Below are 26,452 nucleotides of genomic sequence, written 5' to 3' on the forward strand. Positions count from 1 at the left end.
GGCAGCCGCGGCGCCGCGCCCGCCGCGCCGCCGCCGCGCCCCATCGCCAGCGCCGCCTCGTAGCTCAGCGGCGCCTCATATGTCCGCGCTCCACGCTCCGCTTCGTAGCCCCAACCGCGCCTAGAATTATATGCAACTGTTGTATCGATCCTTTCGGACAACACGCACTCTTAGCGATCGGAAACTAGTTGCACTAACGGCGGATTTGCAGCTACTCTAATGTCTATCTCGGTTAAGCTTCTAATCTTACCTTTCCCTAGATCTATAATCTCGGTGTATCAGTCTTTCAACTTCCCGGCCATATTCGTACTCATCGTGTAAAGGCTCTAAAGGTTCTCGTACAGTAGGCCTTAACGATAACTGTCAAAGAAATTCAATCGATAGGTAAATGCATTGCGTAGGTAGGAAATAGTCGAGGGAGAGATGCGGCGGCAACTTACGTGCGACGGGCTGTGGCTAATTCTGGTGAAGGGTGGCTGCTGTTTGACCTGTAACGTGGACGGTTTGGTGGGCGTGGGCGGCAGCTGGCGGCCGCGGCCGCGGCGCGCGCCCTCGCGCTCCCACGAGCGGTCGCGCCACTCGCGCCACTCGCGCTCCCGGTCACGCTCCCGGTCGCCACCTATGGGTGCCCAGACTGTCCTTTGAATAATCGGGTTGTTCTCGACCTGACTACATGCATTCGAACCGAGCGCTCGGCATACACAATCGTACGTGAATGTTGAATTCGAACATGATGATCGAAAAGCAAGGAAAATAAACATTGTAATGAAAAATATATAGCGAGGTTAACAATAAACAGATGTGCAAACAATTTTCTTATGATAACACACAATTTAATTTGCACGTTTCTCACAATTATAGCGCACGGAGATAGACGCATTGACAAGTAATCGTGCAAATATGGGTATGCTGGTTTACGCAGCAAAAGGTCCTTCGAATGCATATTTAATATTGCCAATTTCAGCTGTTAAATTAGACCTTTTGCTTTACAAATTTTCCATTATTTAATATAGGGACTTACAGGTAAGGGAAGATATCGACCATGGTGAATAGTGCCAAGTTTTATTCTGGTTATGAGTATCCTATCTCATGAATATTTTGCGTGTGTTTCGTTGCAAAGTTTTAATGACTTCGATTGTGAAATGCAATGAAAGTTTATTTGAAGAGCTAGGACTGAATGTATGTTTAGCATAGTGTTATTCCATTCAGTGCCCGCTCTGGAGTTGTTGTACTGATTGCTCAAGCTCAGCATATTATATTGTTGATGCTATGTGGTCCGGTGTATGTGGCGAGTGGATCTCACCGTAGGTGTGGTGTGGCGGGCTGGGCGACCGCGAGGGCAGGCTCAGGCTGGTCGTAGGATAGGGCGCCCTCCACTCCTTCCCTGCTGTCAGGAATACCTTCATGTACCTTTCACCACGCTTTACCCTACGCCCGTCGGTTTACCGACCCATATCATATTTAACAATCTTTACTTTTGCTCATGAAAGTGACGCTAAAAGTTTTGGATTAAGGACAGGAGTAAATGTTTCTACTTTTGTAATCATCTTTTACTGATTCGCTAATTAAATCTGTGTGTTAAATATTTGTTGTCATTCTATGTTCAATACAATATGTTGATTAAATATTAAATTCTACTTTAAACGTATAAAACAACATATAAATTTGTTTAAACTAAAATTTAACTATTAAGCGTTTGCATGCTGCATGATACAGTTGCAGTTGACGTGCATGCGATTGAGGCATCTTTCGAGAGCTTATCAATGAAGCATATACAACTGTGCAGCCAGTACGGGCTCCAATGTTTATGTGAACATGCAGCAGGCAAATCAATTTATTTTTACAAAATATCTATATTACAAAATTATCACAAACCAATCATTTCAACTCGTGTCTAAACAGGCCCTGATTATATATAACCGGTTACATATTACTTATTCTAGTCTATCTATTATATAAGATATTAGCCTGATAAACTGGATAATGGTTTCACTAAATGAGCAATAGGGAGACAAATTTTATTAAAGGAATTAATTAGCTACTCATTGTACAAATCTAATCGATTATCATGGTTCTTCGATATAACTAAGGTACAATTGTTTACTAAATGTACTAACTTAATATTAAATAGCTTTGCTGTATATATCTTAATGCTACATCTACAAATTATGGAAATCTACGGCTACTTGTAAGCTAAAATTCCAATCTTCTCACAAAACTTTCAGAGTAACTTCATGAGAAGAAAAATGTTTGCAAAACTGTTGGGTCACAAAAACTGAATCTAAATGAAATAATATAATATTTATGATTATGATAAAAGAAAAACATTGATATGTGTGAATACTATTATGATATAATTGATAAATTAAACCATAGAAGTCAGAAGTAGGACCTCGAAAATATATTTTTGTTTCCAAAATTCAATTCGATTATAAGTTTTTAAAACGCTCGAGATGTTTGCTTTAGCGATAAGCCAAAATGAATCTGTCGATATGATAAGTTTAGCGACAGTTATAATAATCAAAAGTTTTATTGAATTCAACAATTATTTTACAACATTAGACCGACGTGCTACCGTCAGATTCATGTGATCAATATTGGGATATATCTCAATGGAATTCAGTACCATTTAGCATTTAGCTGAAAGAATTGAAAAAGGGCACCTACCATGCGGATGGTAATGATGTGGAGCCCTGTGTGTACGTCCGTGCCTGTGGTGTTCATGTTTGACTATCTCCACGACATTATTCACTGTGTCGGAAAAGCCGATTTCGTGATGGTAGCCTCCGTAATGCCGTCTTCTCGGACTTGGTGTACGTCTAAATATAGAATCGATATTTCAATATTAAGAATATCTTATTTTCTGAAAGGTAACAATTATAGTCATGCTAACGGTAGGTACCATGCATAAGAAGGTTAGTAGATATACATTCATATAAATAAAATTAGTCGACAAATCTCTGCATAGGTAACATACCCCCTTCTACTACGATAAATTTCAGAGCTATGACATCTTCGACGGCACTACAAAATAAAAGAAAAGAAAAATAAAATCATAAAATAAATTGACAAAACTAGGAGCGTTGATTATGAGCAAATGGAAATTCCAAAGGGAATCAACTCGCCTAAATAGTGTACAGCATAATAAAACATTACCTTAAGCTAGATGATCTCCCGTGGTGTCCGTTTTGATACGCATGAGGCGCTTGTAACCTCGCCTCGTCTAAAGATTCCATTGAGGCGTGGTGTGATCCCACATCCTGCAACTCCAAGACCTAAAGAATTCATATAACCAAATTAGGTAATATTCAACAACCGCTGGTACCGATAAATAAAGGCAAAAATATATGATACATGAAAAAAATTCTGTCCCATATTTACAAAATGCTGTGGAGAAGCAAGACTTAAAGTTTTGTTAAAAATACAAATTTATAATTGAGTTGCTATGCATGCAATCGTGCTCGTGCATTACATTCAATATTCACGTACTTACCGGTATCTCTGTAAAGTTATTTAGAGAATCTAAATATAGGAAATAAGTACTAAGTTATTTAAGAAAATGGCATGCAGTTGTTGACTGAAACTATTAGTGATGCATAGATCACGCATCATGTTGAGAATTGATTGTTTTGTTAATTTGCGTATGGAAATGCATGTCATGTCAGATTTGTAAGTATAGTTTCTTGTTGATATGAGTGTTGTGTCTAACAAACAATATTACAGTTATTCTTTTATTACAGTTAAACATTTACCATCCACTATAGAAATAATACAAAAACATAGTTTATAGACATTCATGGTCCACTACTTTAAAATATCCTATCGTACTGAAAATATTACCTAAACATGAATAACCATCTGTAAAAATTCAAATGAAAAATTAATATCAGAACAGCACAATCTATTTCGATATAATTACTGAAACACGTAACGGGCCTAAGGCCTTAATAGGGTTTATTACATAATTAACCTAAAATAACAAATTAACATGTTAATGGACACAACAAATAAACATCGATTTATGATAAAGTATTATCCATCAAATTCAATATCGCAACAGAAATCTAACAAAGTTACAACATCAACTATCTATAACAAAGTGCATCAATATGATATTCTATAGCACACCAAAACTATATTTATACATCGCCACAAATTTTCTGTTATTTTATAGAACTCCCACTGCTTAATGCAAATAAATCAGGGACACTTATCCATAGCCATGTCACACAACAAGTATGCGATATTTTTATTATCTATTCATCCTTTACGCAAGGTATTCACCTTTTTGTTGTTTCTGAAACAAAATAAATGGAATTTTAAAAGACTTCTCAATATTGCGTTAATTATGATTATTTTTCAATGAAATTAAATGGTAAAACGAAAAAGATTTGCATTTTATAGCCCTATAAAATTTAAAAAAGAACACTCTGGTGGTAGGTAAACATAGTCCTTAATTTAAACCTTAATAGAATTAAATAAATTCATAGGAGAAAATGGTCCTTACTTGTGAGACTTCCGTGTGCTACGTCTTGCGAGGTCAGCTAAAGTGTGCGGATCATCTACATGGTTTTCAGTTGTCGGTACAGTGATAGCTTGTCCTTCTTGACTTAGCGAGCCAGTCCGCGAGCCGTGGCCCAGGCCCGTCGCAGCCACATCCAGCAAGCAGTTAAAGAAGGACGCCTTCTGTACCAGCCATTTAACTTCACGTTCTCCGTCCGTCATTCACTTGCGCATTCTCATGTACACCAAAGCATCATTCTTTGGCAGCGATAGATGTTGAATTACACTAAACTACCATGAGTCTGCGCAAATGATTCACACAACGCCGGTACAATATCTTACTAACAAATCTCATTTGTAACGCTAATTGCCAACACTCTAAAATGGGCGTATGTCGACTGTTGTTATGTTCATGGCGTTTATGTGATGTATGCTGCTAGATATCTGGGGAAATACTAATTAGAATATCATGTTAGTTGTAGGCGTGTTACGCTTGTAGTTGGTACTTGTTGAGTGTCCGTTATATATCCAGTATGCTGAAAGTAAATGTTGAGAGTCTTTGTGAAGAATGCAGAGCTTCCGAGTAAAAGCGACTGTGAGACATTTATAACAGCTGATTAGTTTATGTGCAATATATAAGTTTGAAGCCAGAGGCAATTGGTTTGAAGACCAACATGAATTTATTTACATGTATTTTATATAGTATACATATATTACATATTTAGTATATAATTTATGTCTGTCTTTATATTGTTAGTATGCATGCACAATATTTTATTGTGACTTCATGACCTTCATGACCAAAATGCAAATGTAAAATTAGGGGTAAATGCAGCAGATCATAGAAAGCATTTTATCATATCACATATCACATACGGCTTCTATAATGAATGAACAAATAATTGAGCCAAAATGTAATTTAAAACGCTAATGTGAAAGTGTGTATATCAAAACTGCACACAGAAACTCTCAAATCAAACTCCATGCAAAATTTTATGAAAAATTATTGTTATTTAAAACTATATAAAATTCATTCCAAATAAAATTGTAAGTGGGTAGCAAAAACGTCACAAAATAGAAAACAAATCTACAAAGGACACATTTCTAACTCTACCAAAAATTCAAAACACTGCTTAACACGGACACAAATCTCTAGATGCTGCTATTTATGTATTTTGCAACTATAGGACAGGTTACTAGGTACACTTCTGATAGAAGCCTGGACAGGCTGTAGAACTGATCATTACACTGGACAAAATTGTGCACTCATCTAGCACAGGTTTGTCCAAACTACCAGTGAGGTGCGATTTTATGTAACTAAATCTTATGGGTTATTAGAACAACTAAATGTGTCATTTACGGGAAGTGAAACTATTCATTATCGACCATCGTGTCCGTGGACTCGTTTAATGTACTTTTAGATAAAATCATTAATCAAACACGATGCGGAAGAGATTCATGATAAACAAAAACCAAAATCTAAATAGTGCAAGAAAAAGGTAGTTAAAACTTTCGTTCCGTAAAATATTTAATACTACCGGCTGATTGGCCGTAGGGCTATTCTCGCTGAATGCCTGAAAAGTAAACCACCAATGTAGTCGACTCATAAGAGTCGATTTCAACTAAGTGATCCTGTATTGTTGTACTTGTTCCGTAAATGGAATAGCTAACACAAAGCCAATCAGTGCTCAAGTAACACTTTCCACACGAAATATATACATACATGGTAATTTAAATGGAACATCAATATTCACAACAATACATCCACAAAAACAACACAACGCTAGGTTGCTAACTATAACGTGTCAGTCATCATCTAAATATAAAGGAGACAAGGGATAATTAACAGTCACTACATCTTTAAACAGTGTCATTATACCTATTCATCAATTTTTACATTTGGCTCAAAGTTACAGTCTCTATAAAATATAATGTTATCTGTATTAAGCGTACTATTTATATCTCTGGCTTCATTTGGGGCCTACGTACCTCAATAGAATAGACATTTATGCCATATCAATAACAAGATCAATAACAGAATTGTGTAAATTATATTATATACAAAGGATTTCTTACCGGAACGCCCTGTGGTTCAGTCTGGCCAAACCTAGTCGATCTCCAACTCTCCAGGATAAGAAGTCCTGCGTATATTTTGCCCACAGTTAGTTTTCCAGCATTGAGAACATCACTTCGAGGCACCAGCAAGTCAAGCATTTTCTTCGCTTGGAGCGGCCAAATGCGGGTTATTGTTTCCCTGAGTTCTTCGTCGGCTTGGTCCATTTCTTCCGCTATTTATTTATTAGTGTCAATATTTGAAAACTGTATTTTCTCTGTTGGCTGTGTATTATATAAACCAAAACTTACCTGATCTCATTTTTATACTCAAATTTTCGCGAATCAACGCAAAAAGTGTGGTTGTAAAATTTACTTTCCCTTCTTCGTCTAGTGGCATATTCATCCTAATTAATTTTTTATATGCTAATCTATTGGGACATTTGTTACCGAACCCAAGCGGTGGGTCCATGTTTTTTAACATATCATACATCTCTGTATAATGAATTTTCCCCCTAAAATAATAACGAAAGCCATTTTTAAGTAAATATCATAATCTAAACAGTATTTATATTTGTTGTCGCAAACATCAAATTCACAAATAACTTACGTTGCATTTGGATCGTATTCAGCCCATATCCTAACAAACTCGTCAAGATGATGGGCACCGAGAATCGACGAGTCTCTTGTCAAGTAGTCAAAATTATCCATAATAACGGCAACAAACAAGTTCAACATCTAGAACGGAAATTAATATTGATGACAATTTCGAAATAAGTGAAGAAGAATTAAGTCTAATTATGTAAAAAAACTCACCAGGAACGAACAGAAGAATATGAAAGAAACAAAATATGCGTACGCGAGCGTGCTCCCGCACACTTCGCTCGGTGGCTTTCCGGCTTCCCTATCACATTTGGCAGGTTTGAGACACGCCAACATAATGTTTGGCCAAGATTCTCCCGTTGCACATCTATATCACAAAAATGCCTTTATAAAATAACTCTCTGGTATTCAAATTGAATATTTTATTTATTTCTATGATCATATAGTAGTTCACCATTCTATTGATTAACTGTTTATGGATAACGCAAAGTCACTCAATGGCACGAGTTCTAATTTTCACGGCAAAAACAACTTACCTAAATAATAACATAAGAGCTTGGATGAAACTCCGAAAATTATTGTGTCTATTCATATCAGACTCTGCTGCTAATTCTATATTTCCAAACACCTGTGAACAATTGCAAATTAATAAAAACCACATTTCTACATAGAACGTTGAACAGACGTATACAGCGAGGAATAAATTAGATTAAATTTTAAAATCAACATGCCTGCATTCCAATGATGGCATAGATGAAAAATAACATCGCGATGAGAAGGCACACATAGGGTAAGGCTTTGAAACTCTGCACGAATGTCCAGAGAAGTATTCGGATGGTGTAGCCCTGTCGGAGCAGCTTGATCAGTCGCGCGGCTCGGAACAGGCGGAGGAAACCGACGTTGAACGTGTTTTCCTATAAATATCACCGAGTATTATAAGGATAAAAACACATCACGTGAAAGCACAAGCAACCTTCTGTAATTATCTAAGTTGTGTCTAAAGAAGTGAACATTAAAATTCATTTTAGATATTTGCAAATTACAGAAAGTGACTCGTAGAAAATATGGAACATCTATTAAAATTGCTATATTAATTTGTAAATACACTATTCTATGGGTAAAACATCTACGCCTTTAGTCACATCGTGTTTTTATATTCATTCACTATCATCATTATTTTTCGCTTTTTTATGTAGTACTTTACGTATGTCTACGACAAGAAATAAAATTATCAATCGAAAAGTTTTACCATTCGCTTTTTTTAGCAATACCACATAAAGCAAATTAAATTCGTAGGAACTGATTATCTCATCTGAAACGACTAATCTGAATTTAGGCATATAACTAAGAAAATGTCTGATAAAAATGTAATTCACATAGTCTATCATAAATATAATGTTGATTTCATACTAAAAAATAATGTTTTTAAATTTAACACTTAAAGGCAAAGACGTGTGAATTACAAAGAAATGACAATAAATTATACTATTATTTGAAGCTTTCCAATCTTCAAATTCTATTAAGTAATCAAATAGAGACTATCTATTCTTATTAATCAATAATTTACTTATCATTTTATAATAACTACTTCGAACTGGTCCAAATACCATTGACTCAAAAAAGGTACAACGTTGCTAAATCTAGCAAATAAACTAAAGATGAATTCTAAACTTTTTCACATACAAACTTAATGACATGAGAACAATTACCTAGCCAATCGAAATACTTCAAATCTACGAATCTATGAAAAATTTATAATCTAGCTCTACAAACACTGAATTCGTATAGACAAAATCTAATTCACACGAATCTTTTCAAAGTCTAAAACTCGTAGTAAACCACACATTTTTTCTTTACCTGCTGACAGGATATGTCAGCACAGTTTTCAGCAAGGTCACTCTGTAATCAGGATACAGATCTTACATTTAATGATATAAAATATGGAAACAAAACTGAATGTTCGTATCCATCGCTGAGAATAAAGAATATAAACAGAAAGAAATAAAAATGTAGATGGTATGAAGAAGTAAAAAGTATAATACTCACGCCGAATTCCATGATTAGGGCATCAATTATACTTCCAATGACCGTAATGAAATCAAATGTATTCCAAGGGTCTTTGAAAAAATTCTGAAAATTATAAAAATATGTTTTAATTTTTTAACAAGTGTACCATAATTATTTTGTGATAAATCATTAAAAAAGATATAGACTGTTCAAGTTTGAAAATTTGGAAACATCTATATTCACAATAATACAATACAAATCTATATTTTTTAAACAAATGTACGCCTTCTTTTTCATTTCATCATTAACAAAATCAAATACAGGTGGCAACTCTCTTTGATAAAAGTCAAATGATTAAAATATTTTACTAAATGATCAGACTATTAAAAATGAATACCTAAATATGAAAAAAGCTGCATTTCAAAACTTTAGAACAAATTCTATATAATAAAATATACGAGTATATTCAAGTCCATATTGAATATTATTAGCTAAACTAAAAATTCAAGAGATCAAAAACGTGACGAAGATATTTCGATGTTATTCGATAGCTTAAAGTATCAAATAAAATATTAACAACTAAAATATTTTAGCAATAATCGATTAACGTCAAAATCATCTTCCATATTTCCAACACGTCATATCCACTTTCATAAACGATAATATTTATAATAATGATCATGGAGATGATGTTGGATGGCATTGTGCTTAGTTAAAATGGATGATTCTTACCGTACATCCGAATGCAATTAACTTCAGAACGGTCTCGAGTAGGAAGAAGAACGTAAAGACAATGTTCATGACTGTTAACACGTCCATGAGTACTGTCGGAGCCTCGTGAAACTAATATAAAACCAATACCAATACTTTTAGATTTACATCAGTAACGCCGTTAGTCTAAACTAGCATAAAAACATATGAGCATATTCCCAATCCTAAACATTAGCCAAAAGTTTTCTAGTATGTAGCTTATTACAAAAATATAAGACTACCCACTATCATAATCGCAAGATGTCCTGTTTTTCGTATCAGTGTGTATGTGTGTGTGATTTGTTTGTCATTTGATACTGATAACTGTTTTGTTATCGATCTTCGTGAACAGTGCACGTGCAACATGCTTAGGCTCTGGGCATGCCGGCGAACATTAAACATACGCCTTCATTCAATATTAATAAAAATCTTTGTGTACTTACCTTGTAAACAAAAGCATTGAAAAGTTAGTCCTTTCTTACCTTATTGTCAGAGCTTCTGGCATAGGCTGAGAAATATCACATTTAAAAAACATTGGTGACAGCGAAGGGTGTATTAAGCCTCGAGTAAGTGAGAAGTGGTCGAAGGTTGTCATGCATCAACATCGAATCATGCAAATACTGACGCAACAAAAACATTTACAGACTTAACTTTCTTCAAAGAGAATTGCTATAGGACACTCGGGAAGGACAATATTTACTTGGTTTCACAATATCCCATACAGTCATGTAAGTATAAAAAGTTATGTTAGTAGCAGAAAGAGTACATTTGTATTTTTGTTTCTGTTTCTATGAATACTGCAGTGTCTGCTCAAACAGTGTAAGGTGTGTACTTACTTTGACACCGTAAGCGATGATTTTCAACACAGTTTCCACGGAAAACATACCAGTGAACCCCATATTTGAATACTTTAGGATATCCGCGTAGAGGTCATTTTGGTTATAGTACTGCCATTTTGTGATGAGAAGTCGGATAATCCCGTGACAAAGAAAATATATTCATTTATTATATAGTTTGATTTTCTAAGTATTACCTACTTTTATAATGGGACATGGATTCTTAATCAAACTAATCGAGCATTAACGTAAAACTAAATAAATGAAGTGCAATACATAAATAATATCGTAAAACTGGATTCGTGATTTGGAACAAGAGGGACTGAGGAGAAGATTGATAAATTTGGAAAATAGAAATATTCAATTAGCAGTTGTAAGCTCTTCACAACGTGGACTATTTATTTTTTGGAATTTAAGAAATTTGGATTAAGATCAAGCAGCACAAAGCCCCACCACATATTGCTTGGCTTAAGGCCGTACTTCGATCATGCATTTTCCACATAAAAGACAGATAGATCTTATCATAAATCATGCAACACGAACAACACGTATGGCCCATGCCACGTAATCGATTTTGAAAGTTGTGCATTCACAAGCACTTCGGACCGAATAAATTATAACCAGTCTGGTGCAGCGGTTGTGCAGGATGGATAGGTTATCGTGCAAACACATTTATACGGACATATAAATATATTAAAAAATAGCAAGCCAGGAAGAAAGAAACACCGAACATAAAACACGTAATGAGAACACAAATAATATTGGCGACACACTTGACGATAATGCTGGTATAATTTGGAAAACGGCGCATTCCGATGCTGTGTACACTGACGCCGAGACACTAGCGTTCTCTGTGTTGTGTTTGTGTGTGTGTTTGTACCTTTGGCAGTACTAGAGTTTGCCAATTATCAGTTTGAATCTATGTCTACGTTTCGCTAAGTGTTTGTGAGACTTTCACGTTTTATGTAGTTGGTTCCGATTAACATAAGGGACGATACACATTACTAATTTGGTTTAGTGCATTGTTGTGAGCTTGAGGGAAGATCTAAACCAAATAAGCCTTGTGTCGACTTACAACCTACTGTATACGTGAATTTCTAAACCACATTTAGTGCGTTTTGTTGGTTATTTCCTTGTATGCCCTAGCTTTGCCAGCGTTTACGTTTCATTAAAAATTATATTTATTTATATAAATGATTAATATAACAAATGAAGCTTGGAAATTTAAGCGCAACGCAGTAGTATCTTATTAAAGAATCCTAAAATAATTCATTAATAAAGTAACATTATGTATATATGTTTAGTCAATATAGCAATACATACCTTCATCATAAGCAATAACGTGTTGAGAACAATCAACGCCATGATGAAATACTCGAAAGGCGTAGAGACAACTATTCTCCATACTTTGTACTTAATACTCCCCCTTTTACTTGGCATATACCTCTCTAGAGGTCGCGCTTCTATTGTGAAATCTATACACGATTTCTGTAATAACATTGTTATTATGCATCTTGTTTATGTATGAAAGTTGTTGTACATAAAACTATTTCCTTGATATGTCTCATATGTTACCTGATTTTTATCTATTTCGCCATCTTGCAATTCAGCTTCACCCTGTTCTTGAAACGTAATAATAATCAAAGCTACGAATATGTTAACGAAGAAGAACGGAAACACCACGAAGTAAACTATGTAAAATATGGACATTTCTATTCGAAAATTTTGTATAGGTCCCCTATCTTCGTACGTGGCGGCCATCGAATTTTGTAATACTCTGTGGAAAAAGAGAACCTCAGTTAAAATTACAAACGTACTTGTCGTTAAAAGCATTAAGAAGTTTAAAAATCAGCTATACACTATGCAGACGCTTGAAATACTTTGTGTATTATACAATAGTTCTATAATAGGTAATGATGAAGACGGAATCATCTGATATATTCTTTATTAATTATGTATTTGCGGGGAAAGAAAATTCGTTCCGTAAAACGTATGATAATTTATTATGCATTAAAGTTTAATATCGAATACTCTTCAAGCTTTATTATATTATTTATAATAATATCAGCTCCGGGCCGCAGGGCCGAACTTTCTAATAATTCCAGGGAAATTTATCAATCAATTTTTAATCTATTTGAAACTTTTTGACGAATATTTTCATACATTGGTTATTATTTTAACTGACCGACAAACAAATCCATATATTATATCTATTTATTAGGGTAATCTCTTCGTAGCAGTCAGGGTTAAACTTATATTTTATTTTGTTACTAGACGCTTCATACCAAGGGAGCATTTAATCGAGATAAAAGTTATACTGACTGTATACCTACCAAATTTCATCAAAATCTGTTCAGTAGTTTCAAGCAAACAAAGTTTCACATTTATAATATTAGTGTGAAGTGTAGATTATTCGGGGCAACCCCGGCGTAGTGAGGACGGCGAGTCTACAATAATGTCACTGTATCTTAATATTTAAAAATCCAATGTCATGATGTATGTTCCCAAAGAACTCTTCACCAACTCAACCGATTTTGATGAAATTTGTCATTTTATGTGTAATTTGATCCAACTTAAGATACAGGATAGTTTTTATTTGGATTAATTATCCCAATAATTTATAATCTTAATATTTTTAATGATTACTCAGCCACAGCACCGCGTGGGCGGGTATGCTAGTAGTATAATATTATCTGTGGTAACAAACAAACGACATACTGTGGCCACCCCTCCCCGGTCTGCACCGCGAACAGCGTGAGCATCGCGCTCGCGACGTTATCGTAGTGGAAGGATTGCGTCGTCCACTGGCGCTTGCTGACGCGCGGCAGCAGGCTGTTCGACTCGTACTCGAAATACGACCCTCTACAAATTTTTATTTTTTTATTAATCATAATTTTGCGTCACCAATGAGGATACATAAGTTGCTTAAAAATAAGTTATACAATGAAAATTTATCTGATAATTGGTGAATCTGTTGCTAAGCCGTGGCTTGTAATACAGCACGCAGCGCCGAAACCCCACAGACCATTTTATAATGCTATATTTTCATTTAGTTTATAGATATCATGAATTTGAGACGTTTTGTGGGCGGAGATTTCTAGAGAGATTTATGATGATAATGTTATCATATATAATGACGAAATTGGAATAATAAATACACTGGATTTTCTTAGCTTTGTTAATTATTATTGATATATGAAAGTATAAATACTTATGTATTAAGGCATTTTAAACTGGAAATTACGATTCAATGTTTTATTATAAGTTTGAAAACTTCAAAGACCTTCAAATTCATCAGGTAATGTTTGAACAACATTTAAATGTATAGTACATTTCTTAATTGCAATAACTACTCATTCTGATTTACACATCTAGCTTACATCTAAAATATGAACAAAAACGAATACTCACTGGCAGTCTTCAAAAGTGTTCTTACTAATATCGTTGCAGTGAAAAAATTTACCATTAAAAAGTTGAACTGCAATTACAGCGAATATGAATTGAAACAATATGTACACAATGAGAATGTTTATGACATTTTTCAAAGAGTTCACAACACAGTCAAACACTGCTTTTAACTTGGGAACACGTTTAATAGTTTTTAAAGGTCTGAGCACTCTTAACACTCTTAACGACTTTATTGTGGACAGATTCTGCCCCGCCCCTTTCTTTATGCCTCTGTAACAAAAAGAAACGCATCAGTCAAATATTGTGTCTCTGCTCGTATTGTTTTCTAGTCCTATGATTGGAGGAATATTTATGATTTTCTTTAAAATGAAGACAATTTTTAAGGTAAGTGTAGATGGATTATGTTATTGATGAAACTATCTCACATCTATATATTGCTGATTCACATGTAATTATTTTTTTATAATTACGGAATTAACAAACGGAAAAATACAATATTTTCACACATATTATAGGTTTAATAGAATACAAACAGTATCTATTTCTAGTAAATTAATAGACACTCGTAAATTAATCACCCACTAGAATACTCATAAGTCATTATATACGAAAGAAATTCAATTTAGAAATCATTAATACAAACTATTCCAAAACACGATTTTAAAACATAACTTGACGTCTTACAAATTAAATTCCGCGCTTAAATAAAAAAAAAACAAAAAATATATAAAAACTCCTCTCCTCTATCTAATTTCTCTCTGTACGTCTGGTTGTCTGGAAGAAATCGCTATATAGCGATAAGACCGCCATTTGTTTGTAATGTATCTATATTAAGGTTTTTATGATGTTTCAAGAGCAATAAAGAGTTAATAAAATAAATAAAATAAATAAACAAAACACACGGACCCGATTTCGAAACCGAAGCTGACAAGGGCGCATATAACGACGGCGGCGTCCATGATGTTCCACAGGTCGCGCAGGTACGCGCCCGGGTGGAACAGGATGCCGAGGTCCACTATCTTCAGCAGCATCTCCACCGTGAACACGCCCGTGAACGCGTAGTCGAAGTAGTTCAACACTTTGTTTCTGTGAGCATTTGTGGGAGAATAATGTAAAAACACCGAATGTAGAAATATTAACGTATCGAGGTTAGTGATGATTTGGAATGATACAAGTACGGACCTTGTACGCCTTATATGAAATCTATATTATCTATATAGATGAACAAGATTGGGGTACAATAAAAATATAAAAACTAGGAGCATGAATATTATAATAAGAGTTTCACCTATTTTTTTTTTAACAAATTACAAGAAATTTAATATGATAAAATCTAAAGTTATGAAAAGAATAATATATATCAGCATAATTATTATATGAAATAAATTTTAGAATAAATAATAATTCGCATTGAGAGTAATAATATTTGAACTATTTGATGAACTTGCTAATACATTTTACATAATTTTTTTTATGTTTAATTATGAATGTCTCTAGATGAGTTATCGATGAGTACATAGCACCATAGGTATGTATTAAATATAGTAGCTATATTATAACAAGCAAAATGTCCCCATACCTGTCACTATCTTCAACTACGGGATCCTCAGCTGCTAACGCCACGGAGCTCATACATATAACTACCATGATAAAAAAATCAAAATATCTTAAATTTACAATCCAGTGTGCGCCTCGTCTAATTCTGAAACCAAGAACAATTATTATTTTGGAAATTTCTGATGATTTAAATTATAAATAACAACATTGTAACACTCACGGATTCGTAGGTGACAAAATAAACATGGACGAATATGGCAGCATTGGTTTTGGTCCATCTGGTACTTCCTCATCCTCTTTTTTGGCCTCTTCCTTCTAAAAAGTACAGACATTTTAAAATTTGTCTAAGTAAATTTCACAAATTGTATATTAAATATACTTAAGTATTCTTAGCATGATGGTTTCCATGTTTAATAAATTTCGTACGATTTGAAATAACAGTCAATTCATTTTATCCTCCGACATGCATTTCTAGAAATAAACAATGATACGAAATATGCAGTAAATACTTGTGAATTCGGTATAAAAACAACATATAATATAATGGTATAATTCTCTAAACCTATGTTCGTTAAATTGAAAATCATATTAGTTTCTTAAAAATAGTCGGCCCACAGAAGCAACATCGATCCAATAATGAACGAATACACTTAAAATATTGCTGGATTCACTATTATACAGAAAAATATTGATAAATGTGCAAAGAAACAGTAAACATATTAAAAGACGTCGTCGCCGGCTTGTTGCTAGGTGAGATAAGCGATGATGAACCTTAAAAGTCAACAATATTTTAAGTCGCCATAACCAATGAGCACGGTAAGCTTAGCACCACCACTAATCTTCCTTTACCTTCCTAGCAGATGCCGGACTTTTTGCTCGACTTGGACTTCGATCAACCGCGTGTAATGCATCCATTTCTTTCTCCAATTCCTAATTAGCCGGAAAATTTGTTGTTGTATGTAAATTTTAAATTTTGCAAGTCAACCGCTTCCATACAACAACTTCTACACTTAGTCTACGAATCTCTTTAGTGGGACAAAGCGTATTCCTTTCGCATAGTGCTCTGATTCAGAAACCAATTACCTGAGATTGTTTCTCCTTGTCCTCCTCGCCCTGTTCCTCCTCAGCTGCGGTCAATTCCTGTAAATACAGAACGCGACATTTACACGAGAAGCAGCGTCAAATGTACAGGAGGGCAGAAACAGTCAACACACAACATTATATAGTGCCGTATTTTATGGTAGATTCTACTTTAGTCGAAGCCAAAATTAAATCAAGTGCGTTAATGCCCGACTAAAGTATCATCCATTTAAAAATATAATTTGGATCACCGTACCTGAGCATTGGCCAAGTTATCAACAGCGATAGCAAGGAACACGTTCAGCAGTGTATAGTTCCCGAACAATACAAGGATGACAAAATATAACGAATACAACATCCCCTTTTGAATACCTCCTTGAGATTGGATACCAAAATACATTACTTCGTTCCAATCCTCCCCTGTTAAGATCTGGAAAAGTAAAAATCATTATAGGATTGTAACTTTTCCATATAAAATGTTCAACCATATTAAAAAAACCCCCAAGTTACCTGGAAGACAGTGAGTAAAGCGATGGGGAACGTATTGAAGTTGGTTGGTGGTGTACCTTCTTCAAAATTAAATTGTCCACCAAATAATTGCATTCCGAGAAGTGCAAAGATAAGAATGAACAAGAATAGGAGAAACAATAGAGAGATGATTGATCTCATTGAATTCAAAAGAGATATCACAAGGTTACGAAGTGACGACCAATATTTTGTGACCTGCAAAATAAACAGTCAAGTAAATATTGCATTCCAACTATATCATACCTAAATTATGAAGTTATATCTCACCTTAAATATCCTTAACAATCTTAAAGCCCTCAGGACTGACAGACCAAATGAGCCTCCTTTTACCTCGGACCAGACCACTTCGAAGATGGAGCCCGAAATGACAACACAATCGAAGCGGTTAAATGACGATTCGAAGTAAATACGAGGACCTAAAGCATACATTTTTACCCACATCTCCATCATGAATAACCCCAAGAACACAAATTCGGCATAGTCTGAAACAAAAAAAGTCAATTAAGAAAAAAAGCTAAATGTATTGACAGAACATAGAAAAACACGAATGAATACTTACATAAAAATGAAGTAAGCCACTTAGGTTGCCTATAGTGCTCAACAGCTACGCATATTGTGTTGAAGAGCACCAAAACGATGACGAACCAGTAGAACCACTGCGTCTTAACAGTGTGCCGGATCCAGAAGCGAAACCTTTTTTCCGCTCTCCAGAAGTCCGCGCACTTGCCGGCTGATCGCGTTTTGCTTTTCAAAAACCCTGCAGTAATTGTCGCACATGTATTATAATGATTGGTAACAAAGCAAAACAATCTATACTCTACTATATATTAAAATATTTTTCATTTCAATAAGCATGTCAAGTCTAGTCCATTATAGTTTTATCTGGTAAGGTTATATTTTAATTGAAGCCAAACTTAGAACCGCGCGAGTAATTGGACTTCTCGCATTGGATATCGAAATTCAATCTCGGTTGCAACATGAAACTTGTGTCACGTATAAATCTCGTTCAACTACCCCCGTGGGACGTCTAATATATATAACATTCAGAAAATTACTTTAAATGTTACGTTTTAAGGTAACTTTCTTTTTTATAAAGCTTTTATGGTAATCAAGCTTTAGACTAAGGGTAGGGTGATCTTTGGTGGCTATAGAACTTGGATAAACTTTGGTAAAACAAAAAATTTCTATTTTAAATTAAATAAAAAAGGGTGTAACTGTTGGACTTTATGATAATTTAATAGGGAAGACTAATATCCTACTTCTATTTCTAATCTAGTTAAACTACATAGAAGATGAAAAGGAATATTCTACCAGCGCCACGCTTGATCCCATACCTTGCTTTTTCTTTGGAACTGTAAACAACCAACACACAAAATACAGTACGAGTACGTAATGACGGATGAGTTAAAGATTTTTAGATATTGGCAAAAGATAAGGCATGCAACATTCATTTTTACGATGTTTGAAAATGACAAACTAAATTAGAATTTGTATTTACAATACCTAATAGCAATAGATCGAAAGTTAGTTTACTTTTCCTTAATTGGAATTAAAATTTACTTGACAATAATAGAGAAGAGCCATTAAATAAAAACCTTTGAAATCGTCACTACTAAAATGAATTTAGTTCAATAAAGGTGAAATAAAACAAACTAAAATGTCTTTGATGGGCTACCACAACACAACAATAATGAATGATCGAAAAAGTTATCAACTGACCGTCATCTCCACAATCTTCATCCTGTTCTTCTTCTTCCGTATCAGTACTTTTACTTTTCCCTAGATTTTTTAACTTTTTCTTTGCTGCTGCTCTTCTTCGAGCTGAAATAAAGTAAATGTACATTATGAAGATTAATTTATGGTTCTTAAGCCTAATTGCTAGTGAAGGTGAGAATTTTTTTTTAAGAACACGTGTTGAGTTAATAATAAAACCGGTACCTTCGATTATATGCATCCTTTCTTCTTCTGTTGTTCTTTCTTCAGCTAATATAACTTCCTCTGTAAGATATAATTTCTTGTTAAAATGTTAACAACAGCAAGTGCTGTGTCAAATAATATAACATTAAAAATATCTTACCTGCTTTACATATCCACTCAACATAACCGTTGAGTTCTCTCTCTAGCATTTGCTGTCTTCTTATTTTAAGAAATTCTTGTCTATTTTCTACTTTCTCTCTTTCTTTAGCAAACTCACTGGAAAAATAGCGACATGATACACATGCTACGGGTCTAACTAGTATGAGTTTAGCATCATTTATGTTCCAAAAACGATGTAAAAAATATTAGTTTTATGAATATTTCATTAAATCAGGTGAGATCTTATAAATCTAATATTAATGAACGAATGTTAATGATAACAAAATGGAAACAAAAAAAAAACAAATAAAAATTTTATGTAATTAATAACTTATTTTTAAACAGGCGTATGGTTAATGAATTCGGTTACATGATTATAATTAATTGTCTAATTACATAGACCACAATATTAGCACGTAGCAAAACAAAACCACCGAGCGTCATACAAATCACACTTCACACCTGCTTCTGTAATCCAGTTAATGTACCCCGTGAAGTCTTGATTGAACATTTGCCTTGCTCTTTCCTTTTGAAACTGAGCTCGACGTTCGACACGAGTTCTTTCATTAGAGAACTCTCTAAACATCATAAAACTTAATAAATTGAACAGAAAGATAACAAAAAACAATAAAAATAATGTATGAGGGCGGTAACCTGATGATTCTACTAACGATGCTGTATACATACCCGCTAAGAACACCGAGAACTAAGTTGAGCATAAAGAATGAACCCAATACTATGAGAGGCACAAAGTAAATCCAGTTGAACGTACTACCTAATGCGTCATTCGTCTGAAACAAATCATGAACCATCATTCGGGTAATTGACAGAAAATAACTTTAAGTCATTATTAAAAATGTAAGAAAGAATACTCAGGTTCCACGTAACTATGAACGTATCGTAATCAAGAGTATTTTTAGCGTTAAATAGAAAAAGATAACAATAGAGCAATAATCGATCAAAATGACATCAAGAATAGAAGAAATATAAGAGAGAGTTAATCATAATTTGGACGGGGCACCAAATGCTGTTACCCAATAAAGGATGGCAGTCCAGCCCTCCATAGTGATACACTGGAAGACCGTGAGCATAGCGAAGCCGATGTTGTCGAACGACGTGATCCCCCTGTTGGGCCCCTCCCACTTCTCGAGGCACGTGCTCTTGTCGTACGTGCACACGTGCGCGCCGTACGGGGCGAGCGTTTCGTTGTCCGCGTTGCACGGCGTTGGATTGTCTCCATCGTTAACTATTTCATCTAGAATGTGTATTGATGCAATTGCATATTAGTTGTGGATCATTGTATCTATTGTATTAAGTTAGTCGAGCATCTTAAATATTCTGCTCAATTTTATCATTGAAAGGCAGTGTAATTATGAATCAAACGCTACACATGATATGAATAAATGAATCCATACGATTAATTGTCTACTGGAAACCTATATCATGTTGTGGACTATTTTAGCTTCAGATAAGGAAGTGGTTAAGTATAATTATGGTTAATATTCTTTTGTCTGTGTAGGACAATCATTAGTGTTAATTTTCTTAATTATAGAGATAGTCACTAAAATCTTTAGGACAAAATAAAAATCTATGTCATTTTTAATTGATACAATCAATTACTTCTTTAAAAGGAAAACGAGCGACGAATATCTTATCTGAAAATATCTGCCATGAAATTATGAACACAATAAAGGACACACAAAACTTTTTAATATTCACAATTAACGATAAGTAAGTTGGTGCTTGGATCGAAGTAATACTGACTTCATTAAAGCAACTGAGGAAAGTAGGTCAATACCTAATATTTAAGTTGAGTGCACACAGCGCGACAAATTGAATAACTTGTTTACTAGTAGGAGTTCTCTAATAAACTTTAATTGTTATCTTTATTCACACAATTATTTCGTACATTTTGTGACGATTAAATAGAACATTCAAACACTATAAACAATATTAATTTGATGTATACTTACTAATATCTTCTAAACTATAGCAAGTCTTATGGAGAGCCCCTGAATAAAACTCGAGGCCAATTATGGCGAATATGACAATTGCGAAAAGCACCAAAAGGCCTATCTGTAGCAACGGGGCCATCGCCTTGATGATGGACTTCAACACAACTTGCAGACCTGCGTAGAAAAAAATTAATAATATGCATCAAGAAGAACCTTCACAACATAATATTTTGATGACCGATTCAAGAAAATTTTGTATGAATGTGGAGAAGACGATAAACTTTTGAAATATCGGATGTCTAAATGATACTATAATTTTGATGATCAAATTAAATAAATTAAGCCAATTGAGGACAGAATATTCCCTTAATTGTTATATTTAATATAAGTCAACGAGATACAATAATAATAAAAGCATTACAGGTAAATAATAACTAATCGTGATGAAACGTCGCTAGTTTTGCAAAATATCAAAAGTGGCGATGAATGTGGTCATTACTCTCAGAGCTATAATGGTAGCAGGGGTAATGGTATATTTTGCAGAACGTAGGACTATAGACAAACAACTAGTGCCAGTGATGCTAAAGGTGCTAAACTAAAAATGAACTATAAACTCACTAGGAACGCCCGATACTAATTTAAGGGGCCTCAGCACCCTAATGGCACGCAAGGTCCTGAAGTCGACGTCGGGCGCGACCACCGGCATCTGCGTGATGATACTGCCAAACACATATCACTCGATACTATAGCTTGTACTAGCATCTAACTTAACAATAAAATTACTACAAAAGAATATGCTTGTTTAGACAAACTAAAACAAACTACACATCGTAAAGAACTTTTTATATGTCTTCGTCTCGCAAGTGCGTAAATAAAAACGAATTGGAACATTCAGTGTATTCAGAAAATAAAAAACAAGCACATTCCTCTATGTAAAACAAATCTACAATCTATGGTCGTATAGCTAGTTACATCATTATCGTTTAGCTAAACACACTTTATTCGGTACAAACTTTTAATCTAAATGCGTTACATTTAATCACACCTATGTAAATCGTGTTTTAACTAAATTCTTACATAATATTAGCTTTTAATTTGTAAACACCTACAAACACAATAAACGTAACAAATATTTCTCTATTATGCAACATTTATTAGACATAATTTGAAGTACATTTAGCATCGTCCAAAATCCACAAAAATTTAAAACCACGCATCTATTTTATGACAATTTTTTAAATCTTGCAAATGGCAGGAACTCGACGCTACATTCGTCACTAAAAAGTCAAAAGTTCTATTTTTAAAACTAGCGCTTTATTCTACGTCAAAGAGTTCGGAATCGAAAAACTAGCGAAAATTCTAGAACAATATAGTAACAATAATAAGGTTATATGTGAACTTTTCGCCAATTACTGTGAATTACTTGGTATCCGCGAGACGAGCTTGAGCGGTCGAAGCACTCTGAACGAGCGCAGCATCCGCAGGTCAACGTCCACGTTGTATTCGGCGAAAATCGTCATCGACCTAGTTTTTGTTATTGAATATTTAAATTGAGTCACCCCAACCTTACCTAACTTAACTATTCTATTTCTTCGCCAATTTGGTGTTACGATCGCCTTTTTGGCACCTAGTTAAGTGTAAACAAGTGGCAACTTTATGTCAGCTTCTTCCAAATCGTAACTTTCAAACATGCTATGAAGTGATGATATTAAAGATAGTGAAAAAAACAAACAATACTTACCCAGTTACTACAACGAAAAAATCCATTATGTTCCAAACGTTTCTAAGATACGATCCCCTGTGTAAAACAAAACCTAAGGCTAAAATTTTTAACGAGGCTTCTACACAAAATATTCCTAAAAAGTACGCCTCGGTCTTTTCCTGCAACAAAAGAAAAACAATTCATTAAATATGTACGTATGAAACGAAATAGCGTGTTTTAGTTTTCAGTAAAAAATTTAATGAAATGGGAACCAGAGAAGATTTTTATTCTTTTCGATAAATACATTTTGCGTCAATCGATACCCATGAAAAACATTTCAGTTCGAATTTGGATTTATTATATTTTAGATTTTTAATATGTAAACTTTTGATATATGCCATACATAAAGTACCTTAACGCAAGAGTAAATAATACTCTGATTTTACGACACTTTCTAAGAGATCTCTATAAAAAAAGCAAGTGAGATTTGAGCAATTGAGCAATTGAAATGTGATATCTATACTCGTTTAATATCACTTGAACTCTTTGTAATAATAAAAAGCTATACATTTTTTCCTACTTCTTAATTATTACTATTATATTTATTTCGTAAATTATATAGTAAAAAGCGTCTTTTTACACACCAGATTCTGTGCTAAGATGGTCTTATCGCCGTTTGGCAGATGCTCCTCCAGCGCCAGCACCACACAGTTGGCGATGATGGTGAGCAGCACCGCGTACTCGAAAGGCGGCCACTCGATAATGAACTTTGTATACCTGAAATTGATAACAATTTTTATAATACACACATCGACGTTAAGGGGTGATAGACATGTCTGAGTCAAACTATTATAGCTCCGATAGCTAGTAGGTATGTACAATAAACACAATTCAGTGCTATAACAATTGCATAGATATGTACGTACGGTACATTAAAATATATTTATAAAACAACAATAGACACAAATAGCATCTGTTCTGTGAATAACACAATATAAAATTGTAATGTAGGTTCTAGAACGGATAATAGGTTTAAGCACTACACATAAATAATATTGAACTTTTAATTATTTTATTGGAATAATGTTCGCTATCGGTTGATATGGTTCCTAATCATCTTAATAGATCGCGTGGGGTGACCCTTAGACACATGGAGCCGAAGGAGAAAAATAAATTTTCATTGCTGTGGTGGGTTCACGGATGGCGGAGAGGTTTAGGCGTTGCAACGGTTGGGAACGTGGAAAAGATGACAACGTACTATATCTATCTCTTTTTAACATATGAACATACATCTACCAATTAATTTAACGAAACGTAAATGTGACAAAAACCGAACCACTCAAAATTTAATTCATATTAAAATCTAGTTTAAGCAAGAGGGCTCTCCTCACAGATTTTATCTCGACATATACCTACGTTAGAATTAAATTGGATGTCATTTCCTACTCAACGTTGATGTAATTACGTTCGTAATGAGACCGTGAGGCTTTGCACACGATCATTGCATTACTTTCCGATTATACTCGGTTTATGGCATTAAAAGAAGAATCAATGCAATCTCTTATGTTACAATCGGCGTGTGGGACATAATTTGGTTTGAAAGAAAATTTGGAAATTTGCATTTTTTATACAAAAACGTGTTCAGGTATTATGACATTTTCTTTATTCCAGCAGAATATTTGAAAATGAAAGCCTGTATGTGTACTATCTTTAGCCTCCAAAACCTCAGCCTGATTAAAACAATACGTTAAGTTTATTTTATTGTGTTGTTGAGGAATCATTAGATTGTACTGCGTGGTAGGTTCGATTATATATAATTGTTTTATCTATTTTATTTGCATTTAAGAGAAAACATTAATCCATAATATTAAACATTTAAAAAACGTTTCTTGTTTTCATCATATTCTACTCTTTCCTCATTAAATTCAGTAACAACGTGACGAAAGAAATAGAACAGAAAAAAGTCGTTGCGAGAAAGCAAAATAGTTGGTTTCTGTAGACGTACAAAGACACTCGCAAAGCTTTGTCTGTTTACAAAATGCATGCGAAAAACGAGGCTTGTTAAATATGTATTAAGCATTAAGGTTTCCTGCCGCGTGGGTATGTCATGTTAATCCGTGTACTGATGCAGGGTGAACCAGGGACTATTTAATATTTATATTCACTAGTTTCTAGCTTAAATCTTTAAGGGTAGCGGAGATGTTATTAACGAACGAATTATAATATCATATCTTGATTTATGTTCATATTGTGTGTGGTTGTCTTTAGGAATGGGATTTAGTGTTACAATAATCCTATTTCGTAAGAGAACGTGATTATCGAATTTGTGCGAAAATAATTGGATTCGATAAATGCCTTTCTTATTGGTACCTTATTCTCCTGTATTAAAAATGTTAAGTTGTCATCATACATCTTGACATGAATGCATATAAATTAAATAGATAAATTACACAGTAAAATTTTAACCGATTTGTTGTTCTAACCAGATTGATAATATTTGCATTTGATAAGAAATTTCCAAAAACCTTATGTATATGTATCTAAACTGTGGCATATTTATTTTATACAGTATAGCAGTGTAGCAGATATTCAGTGTAGCAGATATTCACCTCCGTATAGGATTTTCGTCGGAGAATATAAAGAGTGAGCTGGGCCCCGGAGTAGCGGGCTGGTGCGCGCCGCCCATGGTATCAGCTGGCGCCGCGCGAGCCTGCGCGCCCGCCGCCTCCTGCGCTGCCGCCAACCTGGAAATATTTGCGGGTATGTAAGACTGTGATCAGTTTTATAAACGTTATCATTATCAACAACGTCATCACATTAGACCATATTAGTTCCCACTATATACATTCTGGATACATTCACAGGGTTTAGGTCCTAATCCACCACGCTGGTTGGTAAATTGGATATCGCTGATAGGCGCCTAATAAAGTGACTTAGTAGATTGAAAAATCATAAAAAAGACTGTTGTGATATTGAATTTACAACATATGCTATTTTATTTACTTACAATTTACATTGTTTAACAAAATGCGAACAAAATCTTTTATGAATATTCATCCAGCATGCTTTTTTAAGGAAATCTTGCGTAAGATACCTACCCACGACCCTGGGTAGGAGCCATGGTTATGTCGGATTGTGATCGACTTAAATCTTACCATGTTCCGACGCGCTACTAATACTAAACACGCACAAGGTTTCAAGTACAAACGGATGAATGGACATTTTCACACTTTCATGCAAAAACAGCTAATCGAATCGTTAACAATATTGCAAAGATATAGATTATATTAGTCATCGTTAATACATAGGCTGGTAGCTACTGTAAAATAAATGCAAGTACTGGGTATCACGTGAGCAAAGATGACTTTCAGATATGTTACAGTTAAAATCCGATT

General features: G+C 34.4%; 1 protein-coding gene across 6 annotated transcripts in view; it reads right to left on the minus strand.

Moving 5' to 3' along the window:
• Positions 1–483: 483 nt before the first annotated feature.
• The window catches only part of LOC119829899 (voltage-dependent calcium channel type A subunit alpha-1), a 54,271-nt gene continuing 28,302 nt past the window's right edge, over positions 484–26,452 (minus strand). Inside the window, exons 2-40 of one of the 6 annotated variants that reach the window (XM_038352605.1) lie at positions 25,667–25,801; positions 23,702–23,834; positions 23,097–23,236; positions 22,779–22,879; positions 21,374–21,529; positions 20,435–20,655; positions 20,088–20,191; positions 19,863–19,978; positions 19,263–19,322; positions 19,044–19,145; positions 18,659–18,676; positions 17,884–18,081; positions 17,592–17,806; positions 17,307–17,519; positions 17,053–17,226; positions 16,800–16,856; positions 15,937–16,031; positions 15,739–15,861; positions 15,066–15,245; positions 14,163–14,429; positions 13,470–13,613; positions 12,327–12,528; positions 12,075–12,239; positions 10,752–10,862; positions 9,205–9,288; positions 9,016–9,057; positions 7,890–8,072; positions 7,695–7,786; positions 7,372–7,525; positions 7,166–7,293; positions 6,868–7,070; positions 6,580–6,791; positions 6,042–6,077; positions 4,508–4,686; positions 4,285–4,297; positions 3,157–3,275; positions 2,978–3,024; positions 2,668–2,819; positions 484–619 (exon numbers count right to left, since the gene is read on the minus strand). In XM_038352605.1, coding sequence (XP_038208533.1) covers positions 2,749–2,819; positions 2,978–3,024; positions 3,157–3,275; positions 4,285–4,297; positions 4,508–4,686; positions 6,042–6,077; positions 6,580–6,791; positions 6,868–7,070; positions 7,166–7,293; positions 7,372–7,525; positions 7,695–7,786; positions 7,890–8,072; positions 9,016–9,057; positions 9,205–9,288; positions 10,752–10,862; positions 12,075–12,239; positions 12,327–12,528; positions 13,470–13,613; positions 14,163–14,429; positions 15,066–15,245; positions 15,739–15,861; positions 15,937–16,031; positions 16,800–16,856; positions 17,053–17,226; positions 17,307–17,519; positions 17,592–17,806; positions 17,884–18,081; positions 18,659–18,676; positions 19,044–19,145; positions 19,263–19,322; positions 19,863–19,978; positions 20,088–20,191; positions 20,435–20,655; positions 21,374–21,529; positions 22,779–22,879; positions 23,097–23,236; positions 23,702–23,834; positions 25,667–25,743 — 4,935 coding nt within the window. In that variant the 5' untranslated portion in view covers positions 25,744–25,801 and the 3' untranslated portion in view covers positions 484–619; positions 2,668–2,748. Of the gene's footprint in view, positions 635–1,303; positions 1,388–2,667; positions 2,820–2,977; positions 3,025–3,156; positions 3,276–4,284; positions 4,298–4,507; positions 4,687–6,041; positions 6,078–6,579; positions 6,792–6,867; positions 7,071–7,165; positions 7,294–7,371; positions 7,526–7,694; positions 7,787–7,889; positions 8,073–9,015; positions 9,058–9,204; positions 9,289–10,751; positions 10,863–12,074; positions 12,240–12,326; positions 12,529–13,469; positions 13,614–14,162; positions 14,430–15,065; positions 15,246–15,738; positions 15,862–15,936; positions 16,032–16,799; positions 16,857–17,052; positions 17,227–17,306; positions 17,520–17,591; positions 17,807–17,883; positions 18,082–18,658; positions 18,677–19,043; positions 19,146–19,262; positions 19,323–19,862; positions 19,979–20,087; positions 20,192–20,434; positions 20,656–21,373; positions 21,530–22,778; positions 22,880–23,096; positions 23,237–23,701; positions 23,835–25,666; positions 25,802–26,452 lie in introns of those variants that run through there. The other 5 variants (XM_038352604.1, XM_038352602.1, XM_038352603.1 and 2 more) reach the window with 5 other exon arrangements.

This window comes from Zerene cesonia, chromosome 11 (genome assembly GCF_012273895.1).
Source record: "Zerene cesonia ecotype Mississippi chromosome 11, Zerene_cesonia_1.1, whole genome shotgun sequence".
NCBI lineage: Eukaryota > Metazoa > Arthropoda > Insecta > Lepidoptera > Pieridae > Zerene > Zerene cesonia.